This window comes from Aphelocoma coerulescens, chromosome 17 (assembly GCF_041296385.1).
Source record: "Aphelocoma coerulescens isolate FSJ_1873_10779 chromosome 17, UR_Acoe_1.0, whole genome shotgun sequence".
Lineage (NCBI taxonomy): Eukaryota > Metazoa > Chordata > Aves > Passeriformes > Corvidae > Aphelocoma > Aphelocoma coerulescens.
Genome location: NC_091030.1, coordinates 5,855,602 through 5,875,026, shown reverse-complemented (window position 1 = coordinate 5,875,026; position 19,425 = coordinate 5,855,602). Strand labels below are relative to the sequence as shown.

General features: G+C 49.9%; 1 protein-coding gene across 8 annotated transcripts in view; it reads left to right on the top strand.

Annotated features, from left to right (window-relative positions):
• The window catches only part of PTGES (prostaglandin E synthase), a 112,137-nt gene that overhangs the window by 1,861 nt on the left and 90,851 nt on the right, over positions 1-19,425 (top strand). The window contains exons 1-5 of one of the 8 annotated variants that reach the window (XM_069031755.1): positions 9,719-10,021; positions 11,916-12,085; positions 12,552-12,618; positions 13,967-14,049; positions 15,988-18,705. In XM_069031755.1, coding sequence (XP_068887856.1) covers positions 12,571-12,618; positions 13,967-14,049; positions 15,988-16,237 — 381 coding nt within the window. In that variant the 5' untranslated portion in view covers positions 9,719-10,021; positions 11,916-12,085; positions 12,552-12,570 and the 3' untranslated portion in view covers positions 16,238-18,705. Of the gene's footprint in view, positions 1-9,718; positions 10,022-11,822; positions 12,086-12,417; positions 12,619-13,966; positions 14,050-15,987; positions 18,706-19,425 lie in introns of those variants that run through there. The other 7 variants (XM_069031754.1, XM_069031751.1, XM_069031753.1 and 4 more) reach the window with 7 other exon arrangements.

The window sequence follows — 19,425 nt, the reverse complement described above, 5'->3', positions numbered from 1 at the left end:
CCGAGAGGGTTGGATTTTGTTCTAGTTGCTGTCTCTGAAAAATTCCATTGAGAGGTTCTTCCCTACAACAAGAAAAAAGTGTTTGCTGTCTGGAAGCCCAATCTCAAAGCCCTTTTCCCTGAGCCTAGGCTGGAGTCAGAGAGCAGAGTCTCGCTGTGCTGTCCCAGCAGGGTGAACAACCAGCCCCGAGGACCTACCAGAGCTTGGATGCTGAGGTGCTCCAGACCAGAGCTTTCCCTGGTCTTCACTGTCCCACCTCCTCCCCAGAGCAGCTGGGACCGAGCAAGGGTTGTCAATGCTGCCGGTGCCCTTTGGCCGTGGTGAACACTGACAGCTCTGCAGAGGGAGAAAAATGTGATTTTTAATCTGATGCCAAGTGGTTTGCAGCAGGTGGAGCTACACAGGTCATAGGTAGGGATGGGAGTGAGAGGCAGGGGAGGGAACGTGCTTAAGCCGTGCTCCATGTGTGGGTGAGGGAAGCTGCAGTCTCACATTTCTTGCCTACCGTGGGAACTTGCTAGAAATGTAATATTTTATAGATAAGCACAAGGTGACAATGCTGGCAGGACACTGCTCTTTATGGAGTGAGTCCTGGTGCTGGAACATGTTTGATTTTTCACACATATCAACTCCATCAAGTAATGATGGATGGAGATGGCCTTTCTCACAACAAGCACGAGGAATTATTTAAGTGTCTGGTGGCCAAAATGGCTCTGTTCCCCTGCAGGCCACTGTGTCTTCCAGAGGCAGAAGGGATGGAGGGAGGCAGCCCTTTGGCTTTGGATGGAATCAGAAGTTTATGTTCATATGAACAGGAGTTGCCAGGACTGCCACAGTAGGAGACTTTAAAGAGAAGAATTTTTAAATCTGTACTTGGGTGATCTTAACAGGTGTCCATTTCTCAAATGGACTTTGACGTCCTGGACACACTCCAGTCTCATATTTTGGTGCCAGGAATAAAAAAGTTAAGGAATAGCTTGGAGAAAAATGCTGTTAAGGGTTTAATTACCCGTTAACTACTGTTAACTACCAGTACTGTGAGACACTGGGGTTCAGGTGGGTGTTTTATGGGCTGCTTTGGGTGTCTGCTGATGCAGGCCAAGAGGACACAGCAGCTCAGGGTCTGGTTCACCCTCCCTGGAATTGCTCTAAAGTTATGTGAATGTGGCACTTGGGGAAGTGGCTTAGTGGTGAACACAAGCGGTTAAGGGTTGGACTTGATGATCCTAGAGGTTTTTTCCAACCTGAATGTTCTATGATTCCACGATAATGGCACCACCTAAAGCCAGGTGCGGATAAGCAGCAGCCTCCCCTGGACCATGGAAATCCACCTGGGCTGGCAGCTGAGAGAGGCACCCTCAGGGCAGGAACTCAGGAAAGCAAAGCAGGGTGTGGACGGTGCTTTACCATTCACCAGCCTTGCCTTTTCACCCCTCCTGCCGAGCTGGCTCTGCTCCAACCTCATGGCCTCCGGGCTCTGATTTCAAGGCCTGTGTCGTGCAAGATCGAGATGAATAATGTATTAAAAGGTAGTGATAGACCCAGTGGATGGGCTATCGATGCTGGCAGTTAGGCTCTGTTGTGACTTGTAAACTAAACATTCCTGGCGCAGACATCCTCTGTGGTTTAGTGATTAGATCTGGGAACTTCTTTTGGGGTCAAGTCAAGGTGCTCTCACCCGGCTCCAGAAGCACTGGCTTAGTCACATCATCTGTTCCTAATCCTCCACTTGTCTCTCCATGACATGAACAAGAGGGGAAAGAGATCCCATAAAAAGATGATAATGATGATTATTATCATCATCATCATAATCTTTATTATCATCACCATCATCATCTCAATTCAGATTTTGTTTCATTATGGAACTTATTGTCCAAGGATGCAGTTTAGTTTGAACGGTGTGGACAGTGAACTTGGCATGTAAATATCAAACATTTCCATCATTTATGACAACACCTCCACAAGAAAGAGAATTAAACCTTGTGCTGTAGATCCTCGTAAAATGGGAACACCGTGAGAGTTAAACTTCATCTGCCTTGATCCTGCCTTTGGTTTTTACCTTTGGTTTTAAAATTGAGCCCAGAATTTGAAATTGGAGAGTGTTTGGCTTGGCTCCAAGAGTTTCTGGTTTTGTTCTCCAGGCTGGCTTGGAGTGGAGTAGGTCTCGTGTGAGCCTGTCTGCCTGTGTAGCAATAGTTCTCACTGAAAGAACAAGGAATAATAGGGAAACTTTAACCCATATTCTATCTTAAATAGAATTCTGTTGTAAGTAATAATTTAGGGATAAAAACGGTGTGAAAGAGATGAAACTTCAGCTGGATGAAATAAGAAAACCCTATGCTCACGTGGTATGGGAGGAATCCTACAGGAAGAGTAGGGCATGAGTAATGCTGTGCCCTCGCTCCTGTCGTGGGTTCTGATGTGGTGAGTGGCTTGTATCTCATCCAAAGCACACAAGGTGGTGGCGTTACTAAGCAGACAGCCCCATCCAATGATTTTGGACGCTTAGGTGAAAGAGGATTTAAAAGGTTTTGGGTTGGACCAGAATCAGAGGCTGTGTTTGGCTTGGGGTTTAGCAAAGCTAACACCCTGTTCTTACGCACAGCTCCTGTGGAAGAGCCATAAACACAGGTCACCAAAATTAGTCTTGCAAGGCCGCTATTTTGACTGGCGCCTCTGCTATCCCTGCTCTGTCTTCAGTTCATGCCTGAGTAAAGACCTCTGCCAGTTTAATCAGCTCCAGCAGTTGACACTGAGGACCAAGTAGGTTTATCAGGAGAAAGTGACTATTTGTTGCTATAATAGCTTCCCCATTTGTTCAGAGAGGCTGGGTCTGGACCCCTTGGAGTGCTGGGAAGGTTATGGAGCAAGGCTGCTAATTCCCAGCTGGTTTCAGGGCCAAGGAAGAGCAGCAGACAGTGTGCCAGCCAAGGCCAAAGGGCAGCACAGGCTCCTGATGTGCTGGAGAGCCTCAGAGGGGATCAGTAACCAGAGAACAGCAGGCACCAGCAGTGAGGTCTCCTGAGCAAGGAGGGATTTGGTGGTTTCTGTGGAGACCACAGTGAGGCTTCCTGGAAATTCCACCAGGTCCAGGTCTGTCTTTCTCTGTGGTTTGGACATCAGAATGTCATTGCAGGGAAGCCTAAGGACCTGTTAATTTATGCCTCAAATCTTTCTCTGAATGACCTGTAAAGTATCATTTCTATACAGATTCCTCAATGTCAAATAAAGGATGGAGGGTCAGGAAGGGATCTAAACTGTTAGGTTCTTTTTCCAGGAGATATTTTATCTAACAAGAAGAAAAATGAACTCTGCTAAAATAAAAGGTTGCCTGCAGGACTCCAGTTTCCAGCTATTGTTAAAATGTGTGGTTGAGAGATGGGAACCCTGTGGCCAACAGGGAGCTGGAACAAGTTGAAAACAGGAGAACGGATGTGCTCTGCAAAGAGCAATGTTAGGTCCATGCTAACAGCTCAGCAAAAGAGGAGATTGGCTGGAGGATACAGAGAGGCCCCGAAGGAACAGGGATGAGCAGCCAGATCTAATGCTCGATAGCTGTGAAGTGTCCCAGGGCTGTCTTCTACATAACATTGCTGGAATTCCTTCAGTTTGGGAGTAGCCCCTCCAGAGTACTAAATAACTTGGTGTGGAGTCATCCTAGACCCCTCAATGAGGACTCGTGGCATTTAAAAGAAAAATGAGCTTTTAGGAGGTTGAAGGATGTTTGAAGTGCAAGGGGTGAAGGAGTTGGCAGTCATGTGCCGGTCATCTGCTTGCTTCAGCATTGGAGGGAAATATGAAAGTATGACTGGGATAATCAAAAGCATGGAGAAACCTCCTTTGAAGAGAGATGAAAGCGAATGGGACTGTAGTAAAGCTGAGTAAGAGGTGCTTTCACAGACGTTTCAAAGGAGGAGAATGCTGGGCAAAGCTGAGCAAGAACTGCTGTTCTTAATTCCCCTGTGTGTCTGTCTGTGACATGAACAAGAGGGGAAGGAGATCCCATAAAAATATTAATTTTTTTTAAATTATCATCATAATCTTAATTTAAATTGTGTTTCATTATGGAACTTATTGTTTAAATTGTATTTCATTATGGAACTTGATTGTCTCAAGAAGTAATTTAATTTTAACAGTTTGGACGGTGATTTGACGCATGTAATTATCAAACATTACCTTCATGTATGACAACAAATTTACAAGAAAGAGAATTAAATCTTGTGATTCAGAGCTTAAGTTAATCTCTGACTTCTGAAGATTGGATGAATCAGGGTGAACGGGATCAGAGAGCCTCAATCCATTGCTCTCCCACAGGGGCATGTCCTACCTTGAAACTACAGTGTGTCCCACGACTGGTACAACCCTGCAAGGGCCTCACTCATGGTGATGAGCAGCAGCTTCTTCCACCACTGAACATTCACACCAACTTCCCCCACTGCAATAATGCACTGCAGCACAGCTCCCTGCCCCTTCCTGATGTCCAACTCTCCTTGTGGATAGCTCTAGCCCCACTAATGCAGCATCCCATAGCCTCCTGTCCCTACAGCCTTCCCACAGCTGGGATCCAGCTTCTCTCCTGATAATGAGGGAACACTTCTTGTTCAGTTTTGCCTGAGTCAGTGGCACTATTAACAGAAATGTGCTGTGCTAGAGAGATGCATTCTGCTGCTTTGTAAATAAATGCAGAAAGCACGTACTCCCCCGTGGAGGGCTTCAGGGTTGCATAAACACAGGGTGGAGCAGATTCCTGGGAACATCGTGGACATGAGGATGTAGGCTGTAAATCAGGAGAGTAATCGACACATGGGACCTGGGCAGGCTCCTGGAGTCCTGCCAATGGGTCATTCAGGCAGAGAAGAAAACTTAGGATGGTTAGTCCAAGCATCACTGCCTAGAGAGTAGAGTGGAGAGGTTTTTCTATTTCTTTGCATCATTCAACCCAAATTCTGCTCTGGATAAAGTCAGGGTCATGCAGCCTGGGTCATGTTGTGTCAGTGCTCCCACTGCTGTGAGCAAGAGGCCAGCTGAGACAACAGCCCAATAAAAAACTTCCAGGCAAGAGGGCTGTAAATAACACAGCTAAATTGCTCCCTTCTTTCCAGGCTGACTGTGGGGAGGGTGTTTTCAGCATTGCTAGTGAGGGGTGTTTATTAACATCAGAATTGAGACCCAGACCACCTTTCAGCCTAAAAGCAAGCCCAAAAGATATGTTGTTTGTGACTCAGTGCAGGGAAAAGGGAAAGTATTAGGATGTGTCTGGACCAATGACACAATGATAACTCATAAAACCACAAATTGCCCAGCAGCTCTGACTTCTGCCTGAGTCAGGTCTTGTGGAAGGAGGCCCTGATCTGCTCCAGGAAGCCCAGTTGCTCTCCAGGACATTGCAAAGTGATACCATTTATGAGATCAGCGTGTGTGATAAAGAGATTTAGACAACATGACCTATACAGGAGGGTGGAAGGAAATGCTGCTGTTTAATTTAGGGGTGATGGAGGGGACACAGAGAACTTGGGAGGTTTAAAAATAAGCTCTGTGTTTTGGAAAGCTTTGTGGTGGGTGAAGCTCTATGGCAAAGCCATGAACAAAGGCTCTCCTTGGAGTTGGTTTCACCAGGATGGTGTAGCCACTCTCAGGTCAGGGACAGGCAATGATGTGCTGACCCTCTTGTCCTATGAGAACTTGAAAATGCCTGTCTGGTGAAAATATGGCTTAACATCGACAAGCTCTGCAGCCAGTTCTTCCTGGGTTGCAAGGCAGGGTTAATAGCCCAGGAAATAAGAGGTTTGTTTTCTACTTTTCACCTTGGAGCTGCTCATTGCTGTTGAATGTAAGGTCTCCATAAAACTGGAATCAGGGACCACACTTCCTCTCCCAGCCCTGTTAGTCAGCCAGGGCTCTTAATGCTGTGATTCCCATGCCCTGATTCCCATTTCTCCATATCCCAGCATGTGGAGACAGGACCGTGCAGCATCCTTTACCTTTGCTCTTGTTTAAGAGCACCCCACCAGGGAATCTGCATCTACACTGTAGTTTTGCAAATGCTTGAAGTCTAGGAACTGTTCCCAAATTCTGAAATTTTTGGCAGCAATTTGTTCCTCTTCTCTCTCAGTCTGGCGGGGAAACTCCCTCATTTTGGGCAGTAACATAAGTGGTTTTTGCCTGTTGTTTACAGCTGATCTGGTTCTTGGGAAGCAATACACATCACGAGTTGCTGTGCTGTGGCTGAGTGAAAAAGATGTGGCCTCCCCCTACCCCAAGCCCTGATTCCCATCTCTCACCTTTGCCTGGTGGCAGCAGTGGCAGGTGCGGTGCTGCCTAAAGCCAGCTCTTAGCCAGCTGGGACAGAGGGAGAGAGCAGGAGAGAGGAGAAATGATTTCCCTCAGCCCCCCCCTCCCCAGCCCTCATCCCTGAAGGCACAGAGCAGCATAGCCAAGGAATTCTTTCCTCTAAGAGAAAGCCCAGGCATGAATCCATGTGAGGTTCAGAATAAGAGAAAATAATCTACTTCCCACACACCCACAGCCTGATGGCCTCTCTTCTAGTGTCTCCTCAGTGTCACAGCAGCAGAGGACACAGTGACTCCTCTGCAGCCAGGGTGAGTATGACAGTTTGGGGCAGGAGAGTGGCTGGGAGAAGGGCAGCAGCCCGGGAGCAGGCAGGAAAGGATGGTGGATGGAGCTGCAGGGAAAAGGCAGGAGGACGTGCCACTGCCTCTCACTTGGGCCTGGGCCTGTTCCCTGGGACTGGCTGAGGAACAGCAGCTTCCTCTGCTCTGCCTGAGACTAAGAGCCACTACACCCCTGCCCCTTCTCTGGGCCTCTCTTGATGGCTTTCTCCTGCTGCAGGCATCTGCTCTTCTGAGTGTGAAGGACAATTTGGGAGAGTCTGATCGTACATTCCTCATGCCTGAGGTGTCTCAGATAGCTGCAGCCAGTACTGTCACTTTAAAATGCAAACCAGACAAAATCTGCCTGAGTTTGCCAAAGGCTGAAGCATCCCAGTTGTTTCCTGAGATGCTGTGTTGGTTTTGCTTGGTCTGGTTTTTGGTAGCGAGGGGGGGCCACAGAGGTGGCTTCTGTGAGAAGCTGCTAGAAACTTCCACCATGTCTGGCAGAGCCAATCCCTGATGGCTCTGAAGATGGACATGCTGCTGGCCAAGGCTGGGCCAATTAGAGAGGATGGTAAAGCCTCTGCGATAACATATTTGAGAAGAAAATCAAAACAAAGTGAGGGACACAGTTTTTTTCTAGCTAGAGAAGAGGAGAAGGTGAGAACATGTGAGGGAAACAACATGGAGACACCAAGGTCAGTGAAGAAGGAGGGGGAGGAGGTGCTCCAGGCACCGGAGCAGAGATTCCTCTGCAGGCCATGGTGAGACCATGGTGGAGCAGCTGTGCCCCTGCAGCCCCTGGGGATCCCCGGGGGATGCAGAGATCCACCCGCAGCCCCTGGGGATCCACAGGGATGCAGAGATCCATCTGCAGGGGGAGGTGCCTGCACCAGAGTGGATGGATGTCTGGAGGAGGGTGGGATCCAGTGGGAGACCTGGTGGAGAGAGGGTGCCCTGCTTCCAGGCTGGAGCAGCCTGGCTTTGGAGGACTGCACCCTGTGGAAGAGTGACCCACAGCACAGCAGTTTCAGGAGGAGTGTGTGTCTGTGGGAGGGACTCTCACGTTACAGCAGTTTTGGGAAAACTGCTGCTTGTGAGAGTGGACCCATGCTGGAGAAGTTCATGGAGAACTGTCTCCCATGGGAGGGACCCCATGGTCTCCCAGGGGACCGACTCCTCTCCCTGAGCAGCGGAATAAAATCTTGGGTGATGAACTGACCAAACCCCCATGCCCTGTCTGCCTGTGCTGTTGGTAGGAAGGAGGGAGGGGTTGGGGGAACAAAAGGTGTTTTAAGGGCTTGTTTTACTCCACATTATCTTCCTCTGATTTTGTTAGTAATAAATTCACTTTGTACCTCTAAGACGAGCCTGTTTTGCCCTTGGAGTGTTTTCTCCCAGTCCTAATCTCAACTCATGAGCCCTTTGTTAATTTTCTCTCTCCTCTGCCCAGCTGTGGCAGGGGAGGGCAGGTGAGCGACTTTCATGGGTGCCTGGCATTTGGCCAGTGTCAAACCAAAACAGATGCTAATGCTGGAGACCAGAGATGCTGGTGGTTCCACTTGTTACTGACTATGCAGTATCTTCTGTGTCCTGCTCACTGAAACAAGCATGAGGAGCCCAGGAGTCTGGGGAGAGGGAGCTACAGGTGAAGCAACAGGATTTCACAGATCCATGGAAGAAGGTGCGTCATGGTGGTGAGAGCTTTTGTGCAGACTAAGGAGGGAATGCAGGTGGAGCACCCTTCTCACTAATAAACAGCTAAAACACTCATGCCTTTACTTGAAAAGCCATAGTGTTTGATGAGCCAGCACAGCCTCCCTTGGCAGCTGGGTTTCCCAGGATGGGTGCAGCCACGGGCAGGTGATCACTGGAGTGTGCAGGCTCCAAGGCTTTGTGCTGGGAGCAGCAGGAAGAAATGGCAGGGAAAGAGGGCACCAGTGTCCACGGTAGCACTGGAACAAGCTGGGAATGTGGCTCAGCTCCTGGGCTGAGCTGGGGGCTCAGGGCAAGCAAAATCCCAGCTGGGCTCTGTGCCTTCTCCACTAGTATGTGGAAGCATCCTGGAGAAGTGCCACCCACCTGCCTGCCTTCTCCAGCCTGGAGCAGTCCCCTCGGGCTCTTTGCTTAGCCCCAGCTGTGGGATGTAATTGCATTCGGAAAAATTCTGGGGAATCTGAGCTGTAATTGCACAAAGTGTCGGCTTCCCTTTGGGATCAGGGTGGAGCCAGGCTGTGCCACCCCAGCAGACATGCCAGTGCTCCACTGAACCAACCCTCTCCTTTTGCTGCTGCCAGGAAATTCCCCAGCATAGCAAGGGTGGAAAAATGTAGTCACAATACTGTAGCATAATTCAGTTGGTCAAATAAATAACCTGGGTGGGAATCAAGGGTGATTTTTATTCCATAATCTTTTCAAAGCAGAACTGCTCTTACAGGCTTCTATTTTTCAGTATTTTTCTTGAGCACTTCCCATGAGTTTTTCATTCCTTCTGCCTCCTACAGTTCAGTTCCTCCTCCAGCAAAATACTCCATTTTTTCCCTACAGCTCCTGGGGTCAGTCTAACCTGATGACCTAATCCTTCAAAGCCTCACATGGATTTTTATTAATAATTTCTCATTTTAAAAAAGCACTGTTTTTGGCTAGCGGTGTTTGGTTTAGGTAGACCTTGTCCTGGGTTGAGACCTCTCATGCTCAAGGTTTTAAGGCATGACTTGTAGTTTAAAGACATACTGCCCTTAGGACCTGGTCTTCTTCAGGCAAGGGCTCTGTCCCGGCAGGATGTGATCTGTGGAGGAGGATCAAACTATTAACATTAACAGCCTGCTTCCGCATGGATTAATGGGATGGTTGAACACACTTCCGGCAGCTGCGTTGCCTTGGATCCCAAAAGCCAGGAAGGTGCAAGTGTGGATGTGTCCTACCCAGCATGAGACCCCTGAACTTGGTAAACCGAAAATGAGTTGGGATCCCAGGAGCATTACACCTGCCTTTGCAGTCATCTTCTGCTCCTCATCCCTATCCATAACCCTCCCCCCTGGGGTTCCACTTTGTGTAACAGGGAAAGGGTTTGAAATGCATAAACACACAGAAAAAAACTTTTTTAAAAATTAACACATCCACACCTGAGTTTGCCCAGAGGCCTTATCCCTAAACAAGGTGTGCTTCTTGATCTCTCCATTCACTGTAAATTTGTGCCAGCTGCTGGTGCAAATTGTCTAGGGCTCCTTGCCAGTGTTTGAATGATGCCAAGGAGGAGAAGTCTGGCTGGCTGGCAGGAGGAGTCCTGGCTTGTCTGCAGGTGCATATTCCTGCTGCCCAGTGAGGTGTTGGCTGCCTCGGGAGGGGAAGAAGGTGCATGAAGGAAAAAGGTCCCACTGCTGAAGACCCGTGGACTGGATCCTCAGCTGGTAAAAACTGGAGCTGCTGGATGGAGGGTGTGATGGATTGGTGAAGGGTCTGGCTGCCTGCCCTCTCCAGGCTCCTGGGAGAAGGAGCTGCTGGAGAAAGTCTCATCCGTGCTGTGGGGCTGGCCCTGCATAACCCCAGTCCTTGGGCACTGAGGTCTTCTCTATTATGGGTTGATCCCTATCAGCTGTGGAGAAGAGGGATGGGAGGGAGCAGTGTTTGGGATGTGGCTTTTGCCACCATCTACTTATACTTGGCATTATAATACCCTGCTGAGCTCCAGGGACATGTGGGTGGGGGTTTGGATGTAGTTTGCTGGTGAACACCCCAGCTCTTACCACAGGGTCTGAATCCACATGGCTGCTGCATGTCCTGGTGTCCCCACTCCTACCCCCAGGGAAGCAGCCTGCCAGAGACCTTGGAGCTCCATGCTGGGCTGTGCCAGGACTTGTTCTGCAGCCTCCCTGACGCCAGGGTGGTGGTGACCAACTGCAAGTACCTCCCCCTTGAAACCAAGGGCTTGGGGTTTTCAAAGGCTCTCTGCACTGTTGAAAAAATGTAACTATAAGGCCCCATGCCAGGTGCACGAATAGCCTGTGAACTATAGGTCTGGCCACATTCAAGAGAGCCAGCTGGGTTCAGGAATAGCACAATTTATTGAATGCAACATATATGGTTCTTATGGATTGCCCATGATAAATGCCTGAACTGCAAAGTGGTGTTATAGAGCACTAACAATACAATGGCAATCACAATCTTAATTTCCCAGGTTAACACTCAGCATATCTGAGGACACAAGACTTACCAAAAGATGACCCTTCTGGGGTGGGAGAGGAGGACAAATCTGTCAAACTGTTCCTGGAATTTCAAGTAAAATTCTTGTCTGCCAGTTAGATATGAAACTGGGCGGCTTTTACACCTTATTAACCACTATGGTGCAAAGTGCTGCCAACTGTGATCAAATCTTCCGTTGTTTGTGGGCATGTTGTACAAAGTATTTCTTGGTAGGAGGTTTTGGTTTATCAAAACTTTTCTGGGTATCAGGTAGAAAAACTAGACCACATGGCCTCCATGCCACATTCGCCCCCCCCTGCCATGGCAACACAAACCGCAGGAGCTACATCCAGTTTCTATGTTTGCACCGCGGGTCTCATTGCACATCCAGCTTTGCTTTGTGCTTTGCTCACTGCTTTGTGGTTCTTTGTGCACACTCAGATGTCGTGGGGCTGAGCCAGAGCATTGCACTGAGCAGTGCAGTGTCTTTGGGTTTGCAGCACCAGGGCAGAATGGCCATGAGGAAGATTCAGAGGCAAATGCAAAGAGTTTTCTATTTTCCTGAAAGAAGTATTTAAGTATTTTCCTTCTTTTTTTTTTTTTCTTTTTTTTTCTTTTTTTCTGTGTTAAGGAAATGAACACCAAATTCAGCCCTTCCACTCTAATAAACTTGGAGAGCTCCTGTCAGCCCCCACACCTCTGACTCACTGAGGTTTGCTGCTGCTAGCACTGGGGGAGAAGGAGTTAAATTTGCATTAAATAGCAGCCCAGCTGCCTGCAGGGGCTCCAATTCCACTCTTTATTCCACAATGTTTGATGGCTGAGGAAAAGCCAGCTCCAAATTCACATGGCACTTTCTAAACAAAGGATAAAATTACATCTGGCTGCCTTGGTTCATCCTCTCAGAGAAAACCAGGACGAGCTGACTTTGGAGTGGGCAGGCGGCTTCTTCACTTCTTGCAGTTTTGGGGCTTTGCGGTGCAGGACCTGCCTGGTTGTGTTCCAGGCTGGTCATTCCCGGGGCTCCCCTCCCAGCCGGGGGGGCGGGAGCAGCCCAAGCTCCCGGGTGGTGGGCGCTGGTGGGCCAAGGGACAGCTCTGTTCCCCGTCCATCCCTCGGCAGGTGGACCTGTAGGAAAGGGCTGGCTGCCTCTGCATGGGAGTGCTCACCCACACTGGGCGGGACTGGAAGCGCAGCCACGGGGGACTGGGCGCAAGGGCTGGCTGAGGCTGAGGCAGGCGCTCACCTTCTAAAGAGCTCCTCTTCGACGGCTGAAGCGCTTCGGTCTGCGGGTGAGCAGTGCCCGGCTGGGCGACGGATGCTCCGTGCGGCTCCGTCTGTCGGGGCACACGCCGGGAGGCGGGACGGGGGATCGTGGTGGGCTGGTTTAGAGAGGTCGGAGGTCGTGCTGTGGCCAGGCCCCCCCCCCCCCCGAGGGTGCTGTGTCCTGGCTCGGGGCAGCTGATCCGAAGGGAGCTGGTGGTGGCAGGGTGTGAGGAGCAGAGGAAGCCTGTTGCATGTGCTGGCTGGGGTTTCCTTACTGTCCCAGCAGCCTGGCGGGGGGGTACAGGGGCTGGGGGCTTTCACTGGAAAATGAGAGGATTTGTGTTGTGTTTAAACGCAGCTGTTCCTGCCTCTCTCCTGCGGGGCTCTCTCGCAGCCCAAGATCTGCCCTGGTTTTGGGTGCTGAAGCGACCGAGCAGCACGTTTTCTCAAAATGATGGAAAATAAAGTGTTCCTGTCATTTACGTTCTACAGCACAATTTTGATTTTAAAAATGTATGTCGTTGCCATCATTACGGGGCAAGTGAGACTCAGAAAGAAGGTAAGATCATTTTCCTTCTCCTCCCTTTCTGGGCCTTGCCTGGGTCTCTGTGATTTTTCTTTCTCCTATTATTCCTCTAGAGTTCAACAAAATTTTGTTTTCTTTGACTTAAGTTAAAAGCAAAACTTGTTTCATAGCTGCGGCAGATAAATATCTCACTTCTCCTTGACCCTTTTTGTTTGTTTCTACCATCTGTAGCTTGATGTTTATAATTTTGGAAACCTAATCTAAATAATAATCAGATCTAAAATGCCAAGCAGGTGAGATGCTTCTAGAAAGAGTCTGTTTATAGTTAATTTGCAGGGTCTGGAAGAAAAGGAGAAGAAAGAAAAAAAAAGGTTTAAGAAGAAATCATTGCAATGGTCTTTTTTCTTACAATGTAGCAGAAAGCTTTTGAGCTTTTGGAGGCTGACTGGCTATGGGAATGCTCCAGGAGAGCAGCAAGTCGTGGGGAATAAAACAATAGCTGTAGGAAATGGTTCCTGGTTGGGGGGAAAATACAGGGAGGACCAGCTGCCGTCAGGAGCTGGGGCTAACTGGACTTTTATCACCCTCACCCCAACTCCTGGTAAAACTCAGCTATCTGTAAAATCTGTTTTAAAGTATTTAAGGAGTTTCTGACTGCGTCAGTAGAGTGGGAGGGAGACAGTTTTGCTCTCAGATAGAATACAAATGCCCTGTGCTGTGGCATCATTGTAACTGATGATTTGTCTTCTCCCCTTGTGATTCTAAATGATGCTCCAGCCCTGGGACAGTTTGGACTTGTAACATAATTAAAGAAAGCACCAGGGCCCTTTCCAGGCTGCAAAATGAAGCTGTCAGATGTAAGCAGGTCCCTGAGGAACAGCTTCTGAGCATAGGTGGGGAGCTTGCACAAATTATTTTCATTTGTAACTTTATTAGTGTAGGATCCCATTTCCCCACAGTCCCACTGCCAAAAAGCCAGCCAGGGAATATTCTCTAATCTGTCAGTCCTGGTTATCTTTTGGAGTCCACATTGTGTCTGCAAGCTCTCTGTCAGCAGTGATCTCGCTGGCTGGCAAAGTCTCCTGTAAATGGATTTCGTGGGAAGAAGTGGACTGGGGTGAGGTGGGAGCTTCCTTGAAGCCCTCCATTTGGGACTTGCTCAGCAGGAAGCATTGGGTTTTTTGGAGGACAAGGAAAACCCCTGGGGAGATGCAGGGTTTAACCCCCAGGACCGTGTGCATGGAAGCGCAGTAGCCCTTGTTTTTAGAGCGGTGACAACTTGGGGTAGGTAAAAATCCCCACAGGACTTCAAGATTAGGGGCAAAGCTTCTACCTGTGAGGTTCCTGAAGACTGTAAGCAGGTGGGGACTCTCTCTTGCAGGCGTTTGCAAACCCGGAGGATGCCCTGCGCAATGGGGGGGTGCAGTTCTGCCGCGAGGACCCTGACGTGGAGCGGTGCCGCAGGTGAGCGGTGCTGGCACTCCTGGTGCCAGGATTCCCTGTGGTGCTAGCATTCACTCTGATGCTGGCATTCCCTGTGCCACCATTCCCTCTGTGCCAGCTGATGGCAAAGAAGTGGGAAGCTAAAGGGCTCGCTAATTAAGTAATATTGTAGATGGTTGGACTGCCTCGAGCTCTGCTGTGGGGCCCTGCACACTAGAGCAGTTTAATCTTTAATGGGAGCCTGGTGTGCACTGGAGCAAGGAAAAGAGAAGGATCCGGGTTTGCGTTCAACATCCAGCTCTGACTAACTCTTTTCTAGGTGCTCAAAGTCCCACAGGCTCCCAATGTCTCATCCTGGACCCACACTCAAAGGCTCCTTGTGTCCTGCTCTGACAGGACCCCAGATTCCCCCAGATCCCTGCACAGCTTGGACAGGGAACAGAGTGACTGGTTGCAGTGCTGTAGACAGCTGCCCTTTTTGGGGATTTGGGAAGAGGCAAAACAGGATTGAAATAACTTCTGCCTCTCTAATTGGGCAAACTCTGAATGTTACCCCTCTTCTGTGAGAATCACAGTTTCTCAGAGGTAAAACACGGGTTGATTCAGCCCTGGGCTTGATTTGCTGTCCCCCTTACTGAAGGAGGTGCCCCAAGTGCTAGGCTGGATTGCTGGTGATGTACAGGAAAGGGACTGGAGCTCTGCCCTGCTGTCCTGGTGCCCTGGGCTATGCGTGGGGACCTCATTGCTCACTTCCCGCTGCCTTCAGCATTTGCTTTAGAAAACATCCAGTGCCATTGAGCCATTTCCTTCCTAGCAAAAATAAAATAATACCAGAAATAATAATCATAATCCTCTTTTGATTATTCAGAATAAACAATCTTCCATAAAAATAAATAACTAGAGCTGCAGCAAAGACCTGGGACAGCCTGGGATTGACTTGGGCAGTTAAAGCTCTTAGAGTCCATTCTTGCTGATCTATTTGCAGCCCTGAAGAAGACAGATTCAATCCGAGGTGTTTCCCCAGAGCAAGGCGATGTCAGCTTTTCATCTTGGACTGTATCTGGGGGGGAGCAGAGCCAGGGGTCTTTGCAGGACAGGGACAGAGCAAGGTGGGATGTTTACCCCCTGCCTCTTTAAAGAGGCCCCTAGCTGCCTCTCAGCTCTCTTCTTTCTCCTCCCTCTTCTTCCATTTGTCCTTCCATTCCTGCTGAACCCCAGAGTCCTTGGGGTTTAATCAGAGGATGGTGCCTGGGGGAGGAGGGACACAACCCACACTCTTGGCATGACCGGATCCTGTTTCGGTAGAGCTGTGGGTGGTGGCAGGGATGCTGTGACACCCAGGCAGGTGCATGTTCAGCTGGAGCACAGGGTTTGGTCCCATCAGCTGATGTGTCACCACATGGCCATAGCGGCCCCTCCAGCTGTACTGTGGTGCCGCTACCCAAGTGCTGCTGGCACAGTGTGGGGGTCCTTGGAGTGCTCCTCCCCAATCCCCTTTGGATGCATTCATGGAGAGGTGAAGCCACAAACCCTCCCATCCTGTGAGTTTCTCCACTGGAGAAGCTGTGGTCTGGAACTGCTTTTATTGTGTAGCATGGCCACATCTGGGGCCATGCCGTGCTGGCACCACACCAGTTTTGAGCTTTTCACAGCTTCACAGGGTCTTTGTTTTGCTCTGTTTATTTGAAAGCTCCAACCCTCCAGCTGTCATCTGCTGTGGCAAAGGCATCCCAGTCACAGAGAGAAAGTTTCAGGAGCTCAGTGTCCCAAGGGAGAGCACGGGGTGTGAAATCCTCCTGCCTCTGTGTATGAGGGAGAACTGTTGCTTTTGGGGGCTGTGTCTGTCCCATCCAGTGGAGGAGAGGCCCAGCAGCACCTAGGGATGGGTACTCTGGCTAGAAGGAATGAAGGAAAACAGGGAATTCTGGTGGGAAGGAACAACCTTATGTCACTTTTCAGGGCCCACCGCAATGACATGGAGAACATCTTTCCCTTCCTCTTCCTCGGAGCCATCTACTCCCTGCTGGATCCCAGTCCTGCAGTGGCCAGGATCCACTTCCTCATCTTCTGTGTGGGACGGATCATCCACACCATTGCCTACCTCCTGCGGCTGAGGGCACCCACACGCTCCGTGGCCTACAGTGTGGCCCAGCTGCCCTGCTTCTCCATGGCCCTGCAGATCCTCCTGGCCACCACCCCGTACTGGTAACACCTGGAGGGACCAACCACCCAAACCCCCTCATCCTGACTCTGCTGGTCCCCCCTGCGAGTGGGAGAGAGAGAGAGAGAGTGTGTGTGTGTGTGTGTGTGTGTGTGTGTGTGTGTGTGTGTGTGTGTGTGTCACCAGGGAGGTCAACTGCACCCTGAGGATGTTCAGTGCAGCCTTGATAAAATTCCACTGCCATCAGAATTTGTCGGAGAAGTCACCAGAGAGAAGGAACATGCAGGAAGGGGATGTGGAGGCAGGTTTCTCTCTCTCCTGCTGAGGGTGAGAGGTGGAAAGCACATGGACTACCCCTCGAGGAAGGGGTCATTGAAGGAAAGGTTTTCTGTGTTTGGAATGGGGAAGATGTGCCTTTTCCTCTTGGTCATGAATACCCCATGAATCAGGAAGGGGAAATCATGGGGGTCCAACAAAGTCTCTTAGTCAGCAGATGTGGTTGGTAGCAGAGGTTATAAAGCAGCCACCCTTCTCCTGCCCAGCCACGTGCATCTGTGGGGATGTGAGTCCCTTAGGACTTAGTCCCTTGGGTTCCCTCTCCCACAAGGAGGACAGGAGGGGCAGGTGCCTTCCAGGCAGTGTAACAGGGAAGTCAAAATCTCCGGGGTGATGTTGTGAGGCCATTGAAGCGTTCAGTGCTCCCAGTGCCACCTCGTCTCACGCCATGGGACACAGCTCCCTGCCAGGAGCCTCACTGCAGGCAGGATCCTGCTAATTCTTGGCAGCTCCCAGCCAGCAGCAGCTGTGGCTTTTCCATCTCAGCCTCACCACAGCAAGATGCAGAGCGACATGCCTGGAGCAGCCAGCAGGAATCATTTACCCTGGACATAGAGCCTGGATACCTTTGCCGGACACAAAGCTCTGGGACTTCTGGAAAGTCTAAAACACTCACACAAAACAGACAAGAGTTTTCTCCCAAAGAGCAGTCATGTCCGAATGCCACTAATGCCTGAAAATGCCTCCAGGGCATCAGACTGAGTTTCTCCCCCTCTGCAGCCTTTCTCTGGCCACAGAAGGGCCGTTGCTATTTGAAAAATGTGCCATGATCACTTTAGGGGTGTTTTCTTTCAGCTGTTTCCAGCTGTCCACTGCTGCCACGCCATTCACAGCCCTGACCAGCTGGTGTTTGCAGAAAGCTCTGGAAATGAGCAGTGGGGCTTTGAAGACAGTATTGCTGCTCTGTGTCACCCAAAGGTGTCGTGTTGGAGAGGAGAGGTTGGGACCAGGGTATTGCATGGTAAAAAAGCCCCATGAGCTCCTCTGCTACACAGCTGTCCCCGGGTGCCAGGGGCTGCTCCCAGCAGCAGCAGCAGCATCAATGGAGCATCCCTCTGGAGGAGAAGACAGGAGCAAAACTCTGCTCTTCAGTGCCTCCTCCCTCTGAGGGCAACACAGAATTGGACTAAGATCACAGAGACAAGGCAGAATGAGTAGAAAATAAATTCCCCTTCCACCTCTCCTGTGCACTGAGGCTGTTCCCTTGACTGCTCTCCTCAGAGATGCTATTGTTGAGACCTCACTGAGCACTGGGGACACACCTGCTCAGACTGGTGCTCAGCCCTTGCTCAGCTCGGGTAGAAGTTTCTGTACCAGTAACTCCTGATCCCAGTGCAGTTGTGGCCTCAGGCCGAGCTGTGTGGTGAAGTTTGGAGTGGAATGCCTTGCTCTCCCACTGTGAGGAAGGTGGGCAGGATTGCAGGTTCAGTAGTTCACTCTTGGCCACTTCTCCTTCACACAGATGTCTGGGTAACACAGACCCTTCTTAACAAGTCTTTTCTGCCCCACAGGGTGTGCAAGATCTTGAACCCCTGTATGTTTCTCTGCTGCTGCACATGCATCCTAGTGGCAGGAAGCAAATATTCCCAATAAAAACAAATCATTGTGCTCTGATACATCCTTCCTTCGGGAGCAGCAGATGCAGCTGGGCAGCAGCTGGGTCCATCCTCAGCAGGATGTGAAACCCCACTGTAGAGCCTGGAGTGCCCTGGGACTTCTAAAGAGGCATCCCCTTCCTCTGCACTCACATGCCCTGCAGAGGAACCTCTTTTCCAGGTGTGCATTATTTGTGCTGATCCTTTAAATTCAGCAGAGCTGGGAATTACAAGCAGCTCTGTTCAGTTTTCCTTCCCTGAGCAGCAAATTGTTACAAAGCTTGGTGTTCACTCAAAAATCCTGGAGGGCTGGAGAAGCTCAGGTAAGATGTGGTTGCTCTTCTTTCTGTTCTTAGGACTTGTAAAGGAGCTGGTTGTATTTTCCAATATAAGTATCCCCCTTTTTTTGCACTAGGTTGCTGGGAAACAAATGCCTCATTTCTCTGGTTTTCCCCTATTTTCTTAAGTTGTTGGTGTTTGGGAGGTGCTGCCCGTCATGTCTGTGTTAGTTTGATAAAATGGCTCCGCTTGGTTCTTTTCTTTCCCTTTTTGTTTTCAAATAAGAAAGACAGTGGTTTTACAAAATGGACTCTCTCCAGTACATGTTGCTGTGGTTGGAGATGTGGCTGGGATGGAGATTTTGGCATGGAAGGAGGAAGGAAGGCTACAAAATGCCCTTCCAGCCTCCAGATCTGCCAGCTGCTTCAGCCTCTTCTCGGCTGCCTGTCCAGTGCCTGAGGCTGATGCCCTGCTCAGGGAAGCTGAGGTTTCATGCAAAGCTCTGCTTTCTTCTTTTTTATTAAAAAAAAAAAATAAACTCTGCTTACTGGCTGCAGGGAAAAGCTTGGGAATGTGAACTCTCCTGGCTCAAAAAAAACAAACAGAAAAAGCCTACAAGGCAAACTTGAGAGAGGCCCAAGCATTGCACTTATTTTGAAGTGTTGTGGAAGTTTGGGGGAAGCAGGACTGAGCTGGGCTCGGTTGCTTTGGCAGCATCAGTCCCATCAGGGCTCTCCTGGGACTGGGTGATCAGCCAGTGGCTCTCCCCCAGACACTGCCAGTGGTGTTTGCTGCATATGGGGGGCATCCGTGCCTTTCCCCAATTAATATCGAAAGCCTAGAGCTCCCAAATTCCTGCTCTGGCATCTGTGTGGGCAAAGGATGTGCCCAGGAGAGCAGGGACAGTGGTTGCACCCAGCAGTCTCTGGGTTTGGTGTGTGCATTGTATGTCCAACAACTTGTTTTTCACACCTGGCTCAAACAGGAATCAGCAGCACTCTGAAACCCACCTGGGACTGCAGAACG